This window comes from Carettochelys insculpta, chromosome 6, assembly GCF_033958435.1.
Source record: "Carettochelys insculpta isolate YL-2023 chromosome 6, ASM3395843v1, whole genome shotgun sequence".
NCBI lineage: Eukaryota > Metazoa > Chordata > Testudines > Carettochelyidae > Carettochelys > Carettochelys insculpta.
Window position 1 is genome coordinate 22,760,774 of NC_134142.1, and position 12,320 is coordinate 22,773,093.

Below are 12,320 nucleotides of genomic sequence, written 5' to 3' on the forward strand. Positions count from 1 at the left end.
CCACCATGTGGGAAGCGATCTATTCAACAGAACAGGTGCTCCTTTTACAGTCTGCGTCCGCCCCCACGTCCTCAACTAAGGGAAACGACACACTGGGGTCAATGGTTCTCGACACCCAGAGATCCACTGAAAATGTGCCATTACCATCTGTAATCACTAGAGTTGAGACAATTAAATTTCCAGCACTGTCCACACCCGGCTTTATTGAACCTGATGGAGCCAAGTTTGATAATAGATGAGAACTAGCCTAGGCCACAGATTTGTATAAAGCTGTTGAAGACAGTTTTGCTCCTTATGCAGTCACAGTTCTCAGAACTGGTTTAGGTAGGGCCTTCTTGACAACATCTGAGGCATTCACACAGTGATGTTATTAGTGGCCCCTGCAGTCAGGAACAAGAACTAGTGACCAGCCTGCTCAAATCTGCTCTGCCACTGGGGGCTCTGTTTTAAGGAAGGGAAGAATTAGATGATGTATCCATTGTGCACATGGAGTATATTTATTAGGGAAGGAAATTTTAATAAGGGTTTTAAAAAAAAAAAAAAAGTGAGAGGTCCTGCAGTGTGGCCTGGTAGTTTCTGGAATATGAAATATTAGACTAATCTTGTCTTGCTAAGGTAGAAAGCTTTGCCTGAACTCTATCAGAGGGACAGCACCAAGCTAATATTCCCCATGCAGATGGGTCTGAGAGGAGAGGTTATTAGCACTTCAGATTATCCACCTCTGCATTTGATTACAGACAATCCTGGGTGTTAAATTGGAGCCCCAGGAATATTTTGTAGAGATATTGGAGAGCTAGTTACAGTGACACGGCAGCTTGCATATCCAGACCCAAAATGACACCTATGTTTTGCTAGCTGGCAACCCAAAAACTGGTGCCATATCCTCAGGAGATTTGTATTTAAAAATATGCATCCTGATAAAGTCAATATTAAACCCAAGTTACAATTCCATCTCTAACTTTCACTCTTCAGTGTGTGTTACATCTCCATCTAGTGGCAGGTCCTGGGAGGCTGAGAGCCTGCAATAGTCAACAGGATTAACCCCTTCCGTCAAGTGGCTGATACTTTTAGCACAGGCAGTGGAAGGTTCAATTCCCAGTGACACATTGTTCTGATTACAATGAATCACCCCAAGACAAATTAGTGTTTTAATATGGAAAATTTCAAAAATAAGTCAAAACAGGGAGCTGTAGATAATTCCCCTCCCATTCTACCTGCACCCAGCAAAAATGTTAGCAGATGTGGTTGACAGTTTAAAAAAGGGTAAAGAGAACCAGGATGAGATAAACATACACTTCCTTGAAAGATTTCAGCTGCAGTGCCTTATGAACTAGCATGCTCATCTCAAAGATGGCTTTAAGCTGTAACAGGAACTCAATGTGTTCTATCGCAACTATGACATCCTTTGTGCATTCCAGAGCAAAGAACTTACTCCACAAAATGTTTCTCGTCGCTGAGCCTAAAACATTGCCCACAAGCAAGTTTCAGCTGTTACTGCACTTGGGGACTAACTGGTTCTTGAGCTCCAGGAGTAGACCCATTGTGGTACTCTTAACCCTGGCTCCTTCCCTTCCCTCCAGATGTGGCAGAAAGCAGGTGCTGCCTGGCAAAAGGCCTACTTTTCTGATGTTCAGGGCCTCTAATTCCCACTGAAAGCAACAAGAACCGACTGCTCAGCACATCAAAGAGCTAGGTCCGAACAGATGTAGCTGGAGTTTGGACTGGTTCTTGCTATAGTGGTCCTACAACTTACACAACACATCTGGCTGGTTGGGATTGCTCGAGTGCATTTCAGGTTGTGGCTTACAGCCATACTACCTCCCCAGTACTATTACTGTACTGTCACAGTACTGGTGTACATCACACTAGGGTGAACAGGATCCAGTCTGCCAAGCATTTGACTCCAGCCTGCTCTGCTGGGACTCTCAGGCCGGAAGCAACCCCATGCCGCTCAGAGCCACTGGCTGCTCCCTGTGCATCTCTGCACTGTGTGCTTGGGGAGTGGGGTGTTTGTGGGGAAGAGGAAGTCTTCTGGCACTGCCCTGGCCCCAACCAATGGGAGCTGATTGTGCTGCGACCTACCCAGTGGGAACTGAGACACTGTGCTGGGGGTTGGGGCAGTACAGGAAACCTCCCCCTCACTTCCTAGTACAGAGAAACTTACTGAGCAGTCAGCCACTTTGAGTGGTGCAGAGCTGCAGCGCACAGGGAGCCAGCCTGAGGAAAGAACCCCCTGGCCAGCACCTTCCTCTGACACCTATCCCCTTCACACCTCATTCCTCTGCCCCAGGTTACCATCCAAACCCACTGCAAACCCCCTTCCAGACCTTGCACCGTTTCCTACAACCCTCCCCTAGGCTAGAATCTGCTCCTGCAGCCCTATCTCTTCCTGGACCCTGCATCCTAATCCTTTACCCCAGGTCACAACGCTCTCCTTCACCCAAACTTCCTCTCAGACCCCACACCCTCTCCTGTATTCCAATCCCTGACCTTGGGCTCCCTTCTTCACCTAACCTCTGTCCCATTCAGCCCTGCAAAAATGGTTAAGTATATGTGGACTGGGGTCATTTAAAAGTAACCTACATGTTGAATATTCAGACTTAACTCAAAGTCTGGATGACGCCTACCACAAAAATGATTTTCCTCAATAAAATGCCTGTTTCTTTACAATGGGGTATTGTCCTTTTGGGTCTGTACATCACCTAGCACATCCTAATTCAGGACAAAAAACCTAAATCTTTCTACCAGGCCCTTCTCACCCACTGTCTCCTCACAACCTCCCATAACAGCCTAAAAAGAGTAAGAGTAAGATGTAAACCAAATTACAGCTCTCCCCAATCCAACTGCATAGTCAGCAAAAGCTTAGCATTAATCTCCCGTTACTACTAATGGAGTTTGAAATGAGCAAGCAGCATGTTAGCACCAAACCTCACATCTGGACACATCATTATACTTAACAGCAACCTAAAACTTTCCCTCCCCACCAGGGTCTAGGCTGGTACATATTCTTCCCAGGGCCCAATCACCACTCACTTGTTTTGCACTGTCAACAGGACCACAGAGTTGTGCTTATGCAACTCCAGCCTTCTGTGCATTATGGTACCTAAGTGAACAAGGCTCCACGTATTGCTTGTTCTCTTCTGCAGGAACATCTGATGGGCACTTGACTTAAAGAAGACACTGTCCAGCTATTCCCAGAATTTACCAACGCAAGTGCACTCGGGCAAGGAAGAAGGTGCAGACAGGCATAGCTGGTTGCCATAGGGTGGGGGGGGGGGGGGAAGGGGGAATACAAGTTGCTGCCTAAATGCAGCTCAATCATGTGCGCATAACCCTGTCAGATGCCACCATGACCAGGTGGCAAGAATGCTAGATTATATATAATCCATGTGCCACCTTGAACCATGCCTTTCTCTCCATTTTAGTCAACCCAGAGACTAGTGCTTCATGGCATACCACTTTTCACATTCTCAAGAGACCTTGACAAGAATAGCCAAAAGGAAGGAAAGAAGTTCTTCTAGATTTCAATAAATTTTTAAAAAATGAATTAAAAAAACAAACCACAGATTTGCATGGAAATGAAGGTAGGAGGGACTTTGGAGACAGCTGTTACAAACAGTAAAGTAGCTGTGAAGGTAGCTTCTCATTTTGTTGGCCACATTTAAGCTACACATTGAACCTCTCTAAACCAGATCACTTGCTCATCTGGCAGCACCTGTAATCTGGCATGATTTTAGGTTAGCCGGATTATCACTTTTCATGGGTGTGGCCAAGTTTCCCTCAGGCCCAAAAAAGTGTACTTACAGCCACTAGTTCTGGCTGTCTATGTTCTGTGCTGTTATTTAGCTGTAATCTCTAAGAGCCCTATAAAAGCAGTGAAAGTTGGTAACATGCTACAAAATATTGACCTTCTGGGGTCTGGCAAATTCTCTCATCCAACACCAGACAAGAGATTCAACCTGTATACTTCCATGAAGACAAATCACCATGACTGGGCCATTAAATCTGATTACCTTATATTCCTCTGAGGCTACTGGAACAAGCTAATGCTTCCTGATTTTCCAACCAGCCTAGCGTTATGGTAAATGCCAGTGAAGTACTTGGCACTGCTGTTTTAAATGGTTTCACCATGCCAGCGTGGCTTTTGGTACTGGGAGTTTTTTTTCTAGATCAGGAGTGCCCACACTCTTCCACGGGCATGTCACCTTGCAAGTAATCGAACCTCTCTGTGCCCCCCTCCATTACTGCACAGTGGGTTAAGCACAGATGGTTGGCCTAGAAGTGGAGCTGGGGGTTGCAGGGGGCTCAGCTAAGGCGGAGCTGGGCTGTGGTCAGGTGTCACTTCCTCCCTGCTCCTGGGGAAGGGGGGGCGTGGCCTGGTCTGGGCTATGCTGGAGGGTATTATGGGGATGTGCTCCACAGTTTGGGGGCCAAAGTCCTGATAGACCACGGCAGATTAAAAACTGCAAAAACAAAACGACTTCCACCATTGCCCATCTCCATTTCTTCACTTTACTGAGCTCTTGCTTGCCCCGCTCAGTCCTACCCCTCTCCAGTGAAATCCAACATCCCAGCTCTGCCTTCATTAACAGCTTCTCAATGCAGGTCAGAGCAGTTGCCTGCATCTGAGGCAATTCTTAAGAGAAATCTCTTGAAAGGTCTAAGAGTGCAAAAGGAGGGTTTTATACCAGGTATGGAAGGGCTACTTGGCACAGAGGAATGGACTGACTGGGCACAGCCTTGGAGAGACAAGCAGAGCTACTTTTAAGCAACAGCTAGGAGCTGACCAAGGACAGACTGGAGGCATTTTGTTCTTGCTCTCCTTTGTCAGAGCACACAACCTTTTATTGTTGAGTCTTTGTGCATGAAACTGCTAGTGTGTACAACCACCTCGGTGAGGCTCTGTAAAAAACAAGGGTTTCTGGGGAATCAGGAACACACCTCTAACCCCTTATGGATAGCACCTAGTTTTGGGTGTGTGGCGGAGAATGGAAGCAGTAGAAAAATTGTGTCCCATGATTATGGTTATCAAGCCAAGGGATGAAAACCACCAATACATCAGTAAATAGGGCCAAACACTACAAATATCCTCCTCTTCATGGAATCCCACTACAATATATTCCTCCAGCATGGTTACAACACTGTTTCATCTTCAAGCCTACATGGCATTACTGTTAGCTGACCTGTGCTAAAGAGAGAGACCAAGAATGTACCACAGGTCAGATACACCATCACACTTCCAAGACTGGATTATGTCAGGGACAACGATTGTAGCTTGGTCTCCCAATAGTTCCTGTAACAGACAAGCTTTGACTCAAACGACTGATATCTTCATGGATTTTTCAGCATCTGCCACCATTTCAAAGTACTGGTGCTCTCTCTCGAACGAGGATATACATGAACTGCTGTATATTGTGATTACCTTGTTATTCCCATTAAGCCTTGGCCCTGAAGTAAAGCCAAACCTTCAGCAATAAGGGTGTGTGTAATGAAGGTGTGGGCTGGTGCCCTTGAGCATGAGCCAAAGCAGTACTGTGCAGGAGTTACAGAACTGTTTAAATCAACCTCACAGCTTTGATTTTCAACCATAAACCCCCTCCATGTCAAAAGCCCTCAATTTAAAAAAAATATATATGACCTGCTGCAATTAAAGTACTTAGAGGAAGGGGTCTCCATGCAGCATAGGAGAATGGTACAAAGTACCACCCTCCAGCACGTGAGCTCTGAAAAAAAGAGAAGCAAGAACAATACAGAGCCAGTTTACATTTTGTACTGTTGCAAATCATGGCAAGTTGCCCTGAAAGTCAATATAGTTAAATGGTTGTGTGGCTAGAAACTGACAAAAGTTCACCAGCATGAAATTTGAAAGGAGAAAGGTCCTAGGATGTTTGCTCCAAAGATGCAGTCATTCGCTTTGGGGGTAATTCACATGTTGTATCCCAATGTACCTGTGGCTATAGCCTTCCCACAGTTGGTAACATGTAACCACTCCCATCTACTCTTACACTCACCAATCCCACCAGTCAGTGCCTAAAAATTATCAAGTTAAAAATCCCCACCTCTGAAGGTACTTGGAATCTTTCCCAATTTTGCAGGCTACAAATTCCAAAGGAAAGCCCACGAAGAAGCATGTTTCCATCTGTTAACGCCTCATAACATACACAAAAAGGGAGGGGAGACTGACTCCAAGACTTTGTACAATGCATGCAACAGGAATACAAAGTCCACTAACTGGCACTCTCGCCACACCACTGCAGGAGGAAGTAGAAGTTACACCTTATGGCACTTTTCCTCTGTAGCTTTCAAAGCATCAAACTTCTGCAGATGTTCAGCCTGAGAGAAAGAGACAGTGACATCTGCGCCAACGTCACCCAGAAGAGCTCAAACCACCTGGAATATCATTGGTTTTATGCCCCACTCAGTATATTTCCTATATTAACTCCTTTAGTAATGAGTCTTCAGCAAACCCTTAACTGCTTGTGAGCTGGATCGCCCCATGCAGCCAGTGAAAACAGAGGTCAAGTGATTTGGCCAAGACCATCAAGGGAGCAGCACCTCTTAGCTCCTTACTTCTGATCCTGTGCTCAGGTCACAGTACAGAAAGTTAAATTAAAGCAAAATAAACCTCCTCTTCTTTAATAAAGGCTTAGCCTGTCAAAGCCAGCTATGTGAAAGATGCTGCAATTCTTCAGGAAGTGAGCTGCAATTAAACATTTTTACACTAGTACCGCCATGAGTTAGTGGCCTTTGGAAATCTGTTCGCAAGGACACATTCAGTTAACCATTTGCTCTTGCGTGGAAAATTGAAGACACTAATTGGTCCCACGTTTTTAACTGGAGTTCGAGGTATGGGGTTAAGGATCTTGGGAGCAGGGAGGCCATTTTCCCCTCCCCCACAAAACACCTCTCCTTTTCACTGCAAATGTTATTTGTTGCCTTTTACAAACACTAGCAATATTTCTTTGGAAGATCATAGCATCTTGCTGATCAAGAGCCTCAAAAACTCATTGCAGGGATGTAAGTCATAAGGAGTCTATTCTCCTCCCCAACAGATATGGTGTTCTAAGCAGCTGCCCAACAGGGAATGAAAACCTGTATGGACACTTTTACAAAATCCCAAATTCATTTTCAAGCCCACTGAGGAGGTCACACCGTATCACGGAGCTGTGTTGGAAAATGCATCTTCACATTCTTAAAAATGAATCACTTTAAAAAAAAAAGTAGGAATTTAAAAATACTTACATTTTGCCTCAGACAGATTCTGATTAGGTGACCAGACAAGCATGCCAAGGTTCTCTCTCTCCTGACACTGCCTTGCAAGTTTAGCTTAAGAAAAAACAGATATGCAGCAAAGTTAAAACAGGTTCAAGAATCTTATCACACTCCAATATGTGCTAGGTGACCTCCTGAGATCTCTGCCAATGCTAGTCTTCTATTACAAGTACGGAAGCAAACTGGGCACAAGAATAACTAAAAGCTGGACAGTAAGTCAACTTAACGATGTTATAAACCTTCCTCCCCCAGCCCCTTTTGGGCCAAAGTTCTCTATTTGTCTCGTCTATGTATCACTCTGAATTCAATAGGACAGAGGAAGTCCATCCACTCTTTCATGCAGAAAGTGAAGTCCAAAGTTAGTTAACATTTCTACATCAGCATACTTAGTCTTCTGTTAACATGAAGAGGAGGTGCAAGAACCACCGTAAGGGGTACAAGATCCTGAACTGCATGACTGCCTCCTTGCATAGTTAGGCTAAGATTTCAGGCATGTGGAATGAACGAACATTTCAGGATTTTTTTTTTTTTTTTAAAAACACAAATTCCCATTAGCTATCTCAAGCCATCCCTCAGTTAGGTTCAGCTAAGTATCTCCACATCTGTGTTTCACTTGCTCTAGGGAAGGGGTCTGCAACCTGCAGCTCTTTTAAGGACTTCTGTGGGGCCCCCCAATGCTCTAACTGCAAAGTAAAAAAACCCTTCGTGATTATTTTTGATAAGTGGTGAACATCTAAAAGCCCAACAAACTAGTTACAGTGAAACAGCAAATGATGTGATCGCAAAACGCTGGATAACTCCCTCTAATGTGTGCAGTGCATTGTGGGACACAATACTGTATCTGCATTTTGATTGTGTTGCTAATAAAGTCTTGATTTTGAAAAGGAAAAGGAAACTTGTGGCATACCTGGTGCGAAGGGCAACACGTTTTAAGAAAATAAATTGAAATTAAGCGTGAAATAAAATTAGCATAATTAAAATAGGTTTGGGAGTGAAAGTCAGAGAGATAGTCCTAACACACACACAAAGTGCGGGGAAACAGGATATTTAAAAGGTTTGTGAACATCCGGTAGTAAACACGTATCACACTACAAATCATTGTGTGCTGTTCTTAAAATAGGGGTTCTTAGAAGTACGGTTTGACATTATTTATTAAGGACTGTCTCGTATTCACATGGATTCCGGCTCTTGAATTATTGATTTTTAACCAAATTTGGAAAAAGTGGCTCTTCTTGCTACTTTGGTTGCTGACCCCTGTTCTCGGGGTAGATTCATACCTCAGTTATGTTGTGGTGGTTTGTACAGAGTTAAGCTAAACAAGGAATGACTCTTAGTTCATCGGGTCTGTTACACTAGACAGCTCATTATTGTGATGTAACATTAAAATAGCTAATTCAAAGCCATGTGACAAGCAAGCTTCCTGATCTTATGGGTTCCAAGGAAGAGACCTGCACATAAATCGCAAGTTTACGTACAGCAAATTCTTGATAGTTGGCTGTTCAATTCCTTACACCATTAGCCAAGCACAGTAGACATAAGAGTTCTCAAAAGTAGGTGTACCAAAAGTGGGGAAAAACAAAAAACTCTGGTTTGAGTCAGCATAGTAGTTCGAGCCATTACTAGAACTGGCAGCACTAATCGCTGAGAGAAAACTCTCATCATTAGTTACCAGCAAGCATGGGGCTATGTTCCTGCCAATCTTTTCCATCCGTGTGCAGCATACGTTTTTATATGTGCACCACGGCATATGCAAATGTGCACCACCAATGGAAACAAAAACCTAGCTGTGGGCACCCTGCTGATCAGCTGGGCAACATCTGAATCCCTCCTGAACAGCCGCACAAGCGCACAGCTTATATGGAACACTCGTACCAGACATTATTCCTCCTCTTACAAAACCTTTATGGAGTGCTAAAGATGAACAGAGCTTCACATACAGGACTCATACCCTGCCCCAACCTATTTAGTGATCTATAAATGCAGATATCAGGAGAAGATATTTTTAAGGTGCATGTGCGTTGAACCACACCCTGCATCAGTGAATCTCACAGCCCAGGCCTACAAACTACACGGCTAAAAGCAGCAGCGTGGCTGCTCCCACTTGGGCTAGACCTCTGGCTCTGAAACAACCCCTCTCTGGGTTTCAAAACTATTAGCTACTCTGCTATTTTCAGTTCCACCTGCCTGAGTCTATGGGCCCGGGCTGGGACTTGCTGTTTCGGGTCCTTTTTTGGGGGCTGTGTATACACACCCTTAGAAAACGAGAAGCAGTGAACAGACTCTCTAACCCAGGGTACCAAGCATGTGTAATCAGAACAGGATCTACTTTTATACGTCAGTTGCAAAAGAGATGAGTCACGTACATCAAAGGAGGCATCGTGCTGCTAAGTACCTGTCCTTCAGCCAAGTAAGCTACTTAAAAACATCTGGTGGATGCATGCAATGAACTTCAATGGATTTCACTGTTCAAGCTGCATTGATATTTAACACTGCCTCATTAATTTGCCTTTAGGCGACAAACCTAATTTATGTTTTTCAGGTAACTATTTAAACCCCATTAGTACCATTTAAAAACTGGTATGTTGTTAAGCTCTCGCTAATGGAAAGATACAGATGATTTTTACTCCCAGTTGTCTGGATGCTTTAACATTTGCATCATCCCTACCCCTGAATGTACGATTGCACGACAGTTTCTCTGTTCTACCAGCAGAAGTTAGTGACCTTTTTCTTTTCTCAGGCATTTTAAGAAGATTGAAGTTTGAATGTGACATGAAGATTCAGTTGCCAAAGTATCCTGAAGACTCTACCTTGGAATATTGTGAGCAATACATAATTTTCAAGACTTCCTACGTTAGAGAGAAAGTGGGGCTGAGAGCTACAAAAAGAGAGAGACGCCTACATTCTCTGGAGTGGAATGACAGGATGGAGATGGGATGTCCTCTAGAAATGATAAAAACCATTTAGAATAATAACTGATCTTTGACAAAACCTGCTATGATCTTGACACATGAGAGGGTGAAGCTTAATGTTCCATCTGTTGCCAGTAGCAAAAAAAAAAATCACAATTATGGGAGCAGTGGAAAAAAAAAAAAAAAAAAAAAAGAATCCCAATGCCAGTCACCTGTAGAATGCTACTTCACCTTATCCTATTTTCTCACCCATTGTTAAGCCTGCTACAGACATCTCCAAAAAAACTGCATCACCACACAAACCCAGCACGGTAAGAAATCATATCTAAAGATAGCCTCATAGGATTTACGTATACAAAAATAAATGCACAATAACTCATGACACCCCCATTAAGGTTCACTTAGATTAAGCAGTGACTGTTAATTACGCCCGAAGAGTCTGTATTCAGCTGAATTTTGTCAGTTAGGATTCAGGACTCAGTTGTTTCACTGCCAAAAAACTTGGTTAATGGTCTTAAGGCTGTCCCTCCAGAGTTAGTTGAATAGCCCAATGTAAAGCCTCTGCAAACCAGGAAATACTTTAGTGACTGGTTTTCAGAGGCCAAGTTTAGCAACTCTGCACGTTACGGAAGGGCACAAGGTGCCACTTTACAGCTACACTTATCTTACAGTGCAGCTAAGCAGATATTCATTATGTTGAGGAAAGGGGCTTTTCTTTCGATAATAAAAGGTAATCTACTAATAACTAGGTCAATGGAAGAGTTATTCTGTCAGACAGCTGTGTCTGCTGCCAGGGTTCTCAAGCTTTTTTTCTGTGCCACCCTTTCTTCTTCATTGTTGCCTATTTCAGGGGCAATGGTCTCAAGCCACAGTGGGGGAAAATCAAGGTCAGATATTAGGAAAAACTACTTCACTAGGAGGGTGGTGAAGCACTGGAATGGGTTGCCTATGGAGACGGTGGAATCTCCATCTTTCAAGATTAAGGCTTGACAAAAGCCCTGGCTGGGCTGATTTAGTTTGGTGTTAGTCCTGCTTTGAGGGGTCTCTTCCAACACTAATATTCCATCATCTCCACTAGAATAAATGACACAGCTGAGAGCCACACAAGCATTTGTCTATACTTGGAAGTGTGCTGAGAATTATTCCAGAACCATTAGTTCAATGTAACTCCTATGAGGGCACAGTCCAGAAAAGCTATTTTAGAATCAATATTTTGGTACATTTCCATGCACAGAAAACCCAAATGCATCCCCAGCCTGCATCTAACTCAATGTTTTGACAAGCTACTCCACTGAAGAGCAAAACCTGACCCATGAAGCTTAAAGGGGCAATTTTTAACTAAAGCTGTCTTTCAAACCCCTGTGCAGCTTTATGTGTTGACACTCAAGTTGATTTGCATTTGGTTTACAGGAGCTGAAATATGTAAGTTTAAATATGCAAGCTAAACCCATGTAATTGGTTTTAAACAGATATACCAGTGTCCATGTCACAAAAAAAGAAAGATTTAGATCAACGGTTTTAAAACTGGTTTCAGCTAAACTCATTCAAGCTGTGTTCAGACAGGCCCTACAACAGCAGATAAGGAAGTGAGGTTCAGTTAAAAGACAGAGCCCTGCATTTTCAGCTATCCTACTGAAATGCTGACAGTAGTTTAGTTGCATACAGATACCCAATACATCACTACCTGACATTAAGTCTCTTCCAGTGTTGCTGGAATCCTAACATTATTACAGAGTGGCAGAGAAGGAGAAGAGTGAACGCTTGGGAGAAGCCACATCACCTCTTGCACCTTCTTGTCTTCTCTTCTGCTTGTCACCACTGCTGAGCTTGAGTCAAGTAGGAACAAGAGCCCCACGTCCACTGCATCCGGCCACCAGCACTGTCCCAAACAGAACCTCTTGTAGGAGTCATAAATCACCACCTCTTTCCAACTGAGCAGTACAGCCCCTCTGTAGATTCACGCAGCAGTGGCACGCCTGCCTCGTGCACATAGCTGTATCACGGGAGCAAAGGCAGCTGTTGATTAATTTATGCTGGTTATTTGCACACTTTTGCCTTAGCTTTTCTTTGTGTTCTCTTGGTTCGTTCCTAGTCTCATGTGGGCTCAGGCTTGCTTTTGTGTTTTCACTAGCTCATTGC

General features: G+C 43.8%; 1 protein-coding gene across 1 annotated transcript in view; it reads right to left on the reverse strand.

Moving 5' to 3' along the window:
* RCOR1 (REST corepressor 1) overlaps positions 1-12,320 on the reverse strand; it is a 119,556-nt gene that overhangs the window by 54,764 nt on the left and 52,472 nt on the right. The window contains exon 3 of the mRNA XM_074998707.1: positions 7,243-7,326. Coding sequence (XP_074854808.1) covers positions 7,243-7,326 — 84 coding nt within the window. The remainder of the gene's footprint in view (positions 1-7,242; positions 7,327-12,320) is intronic.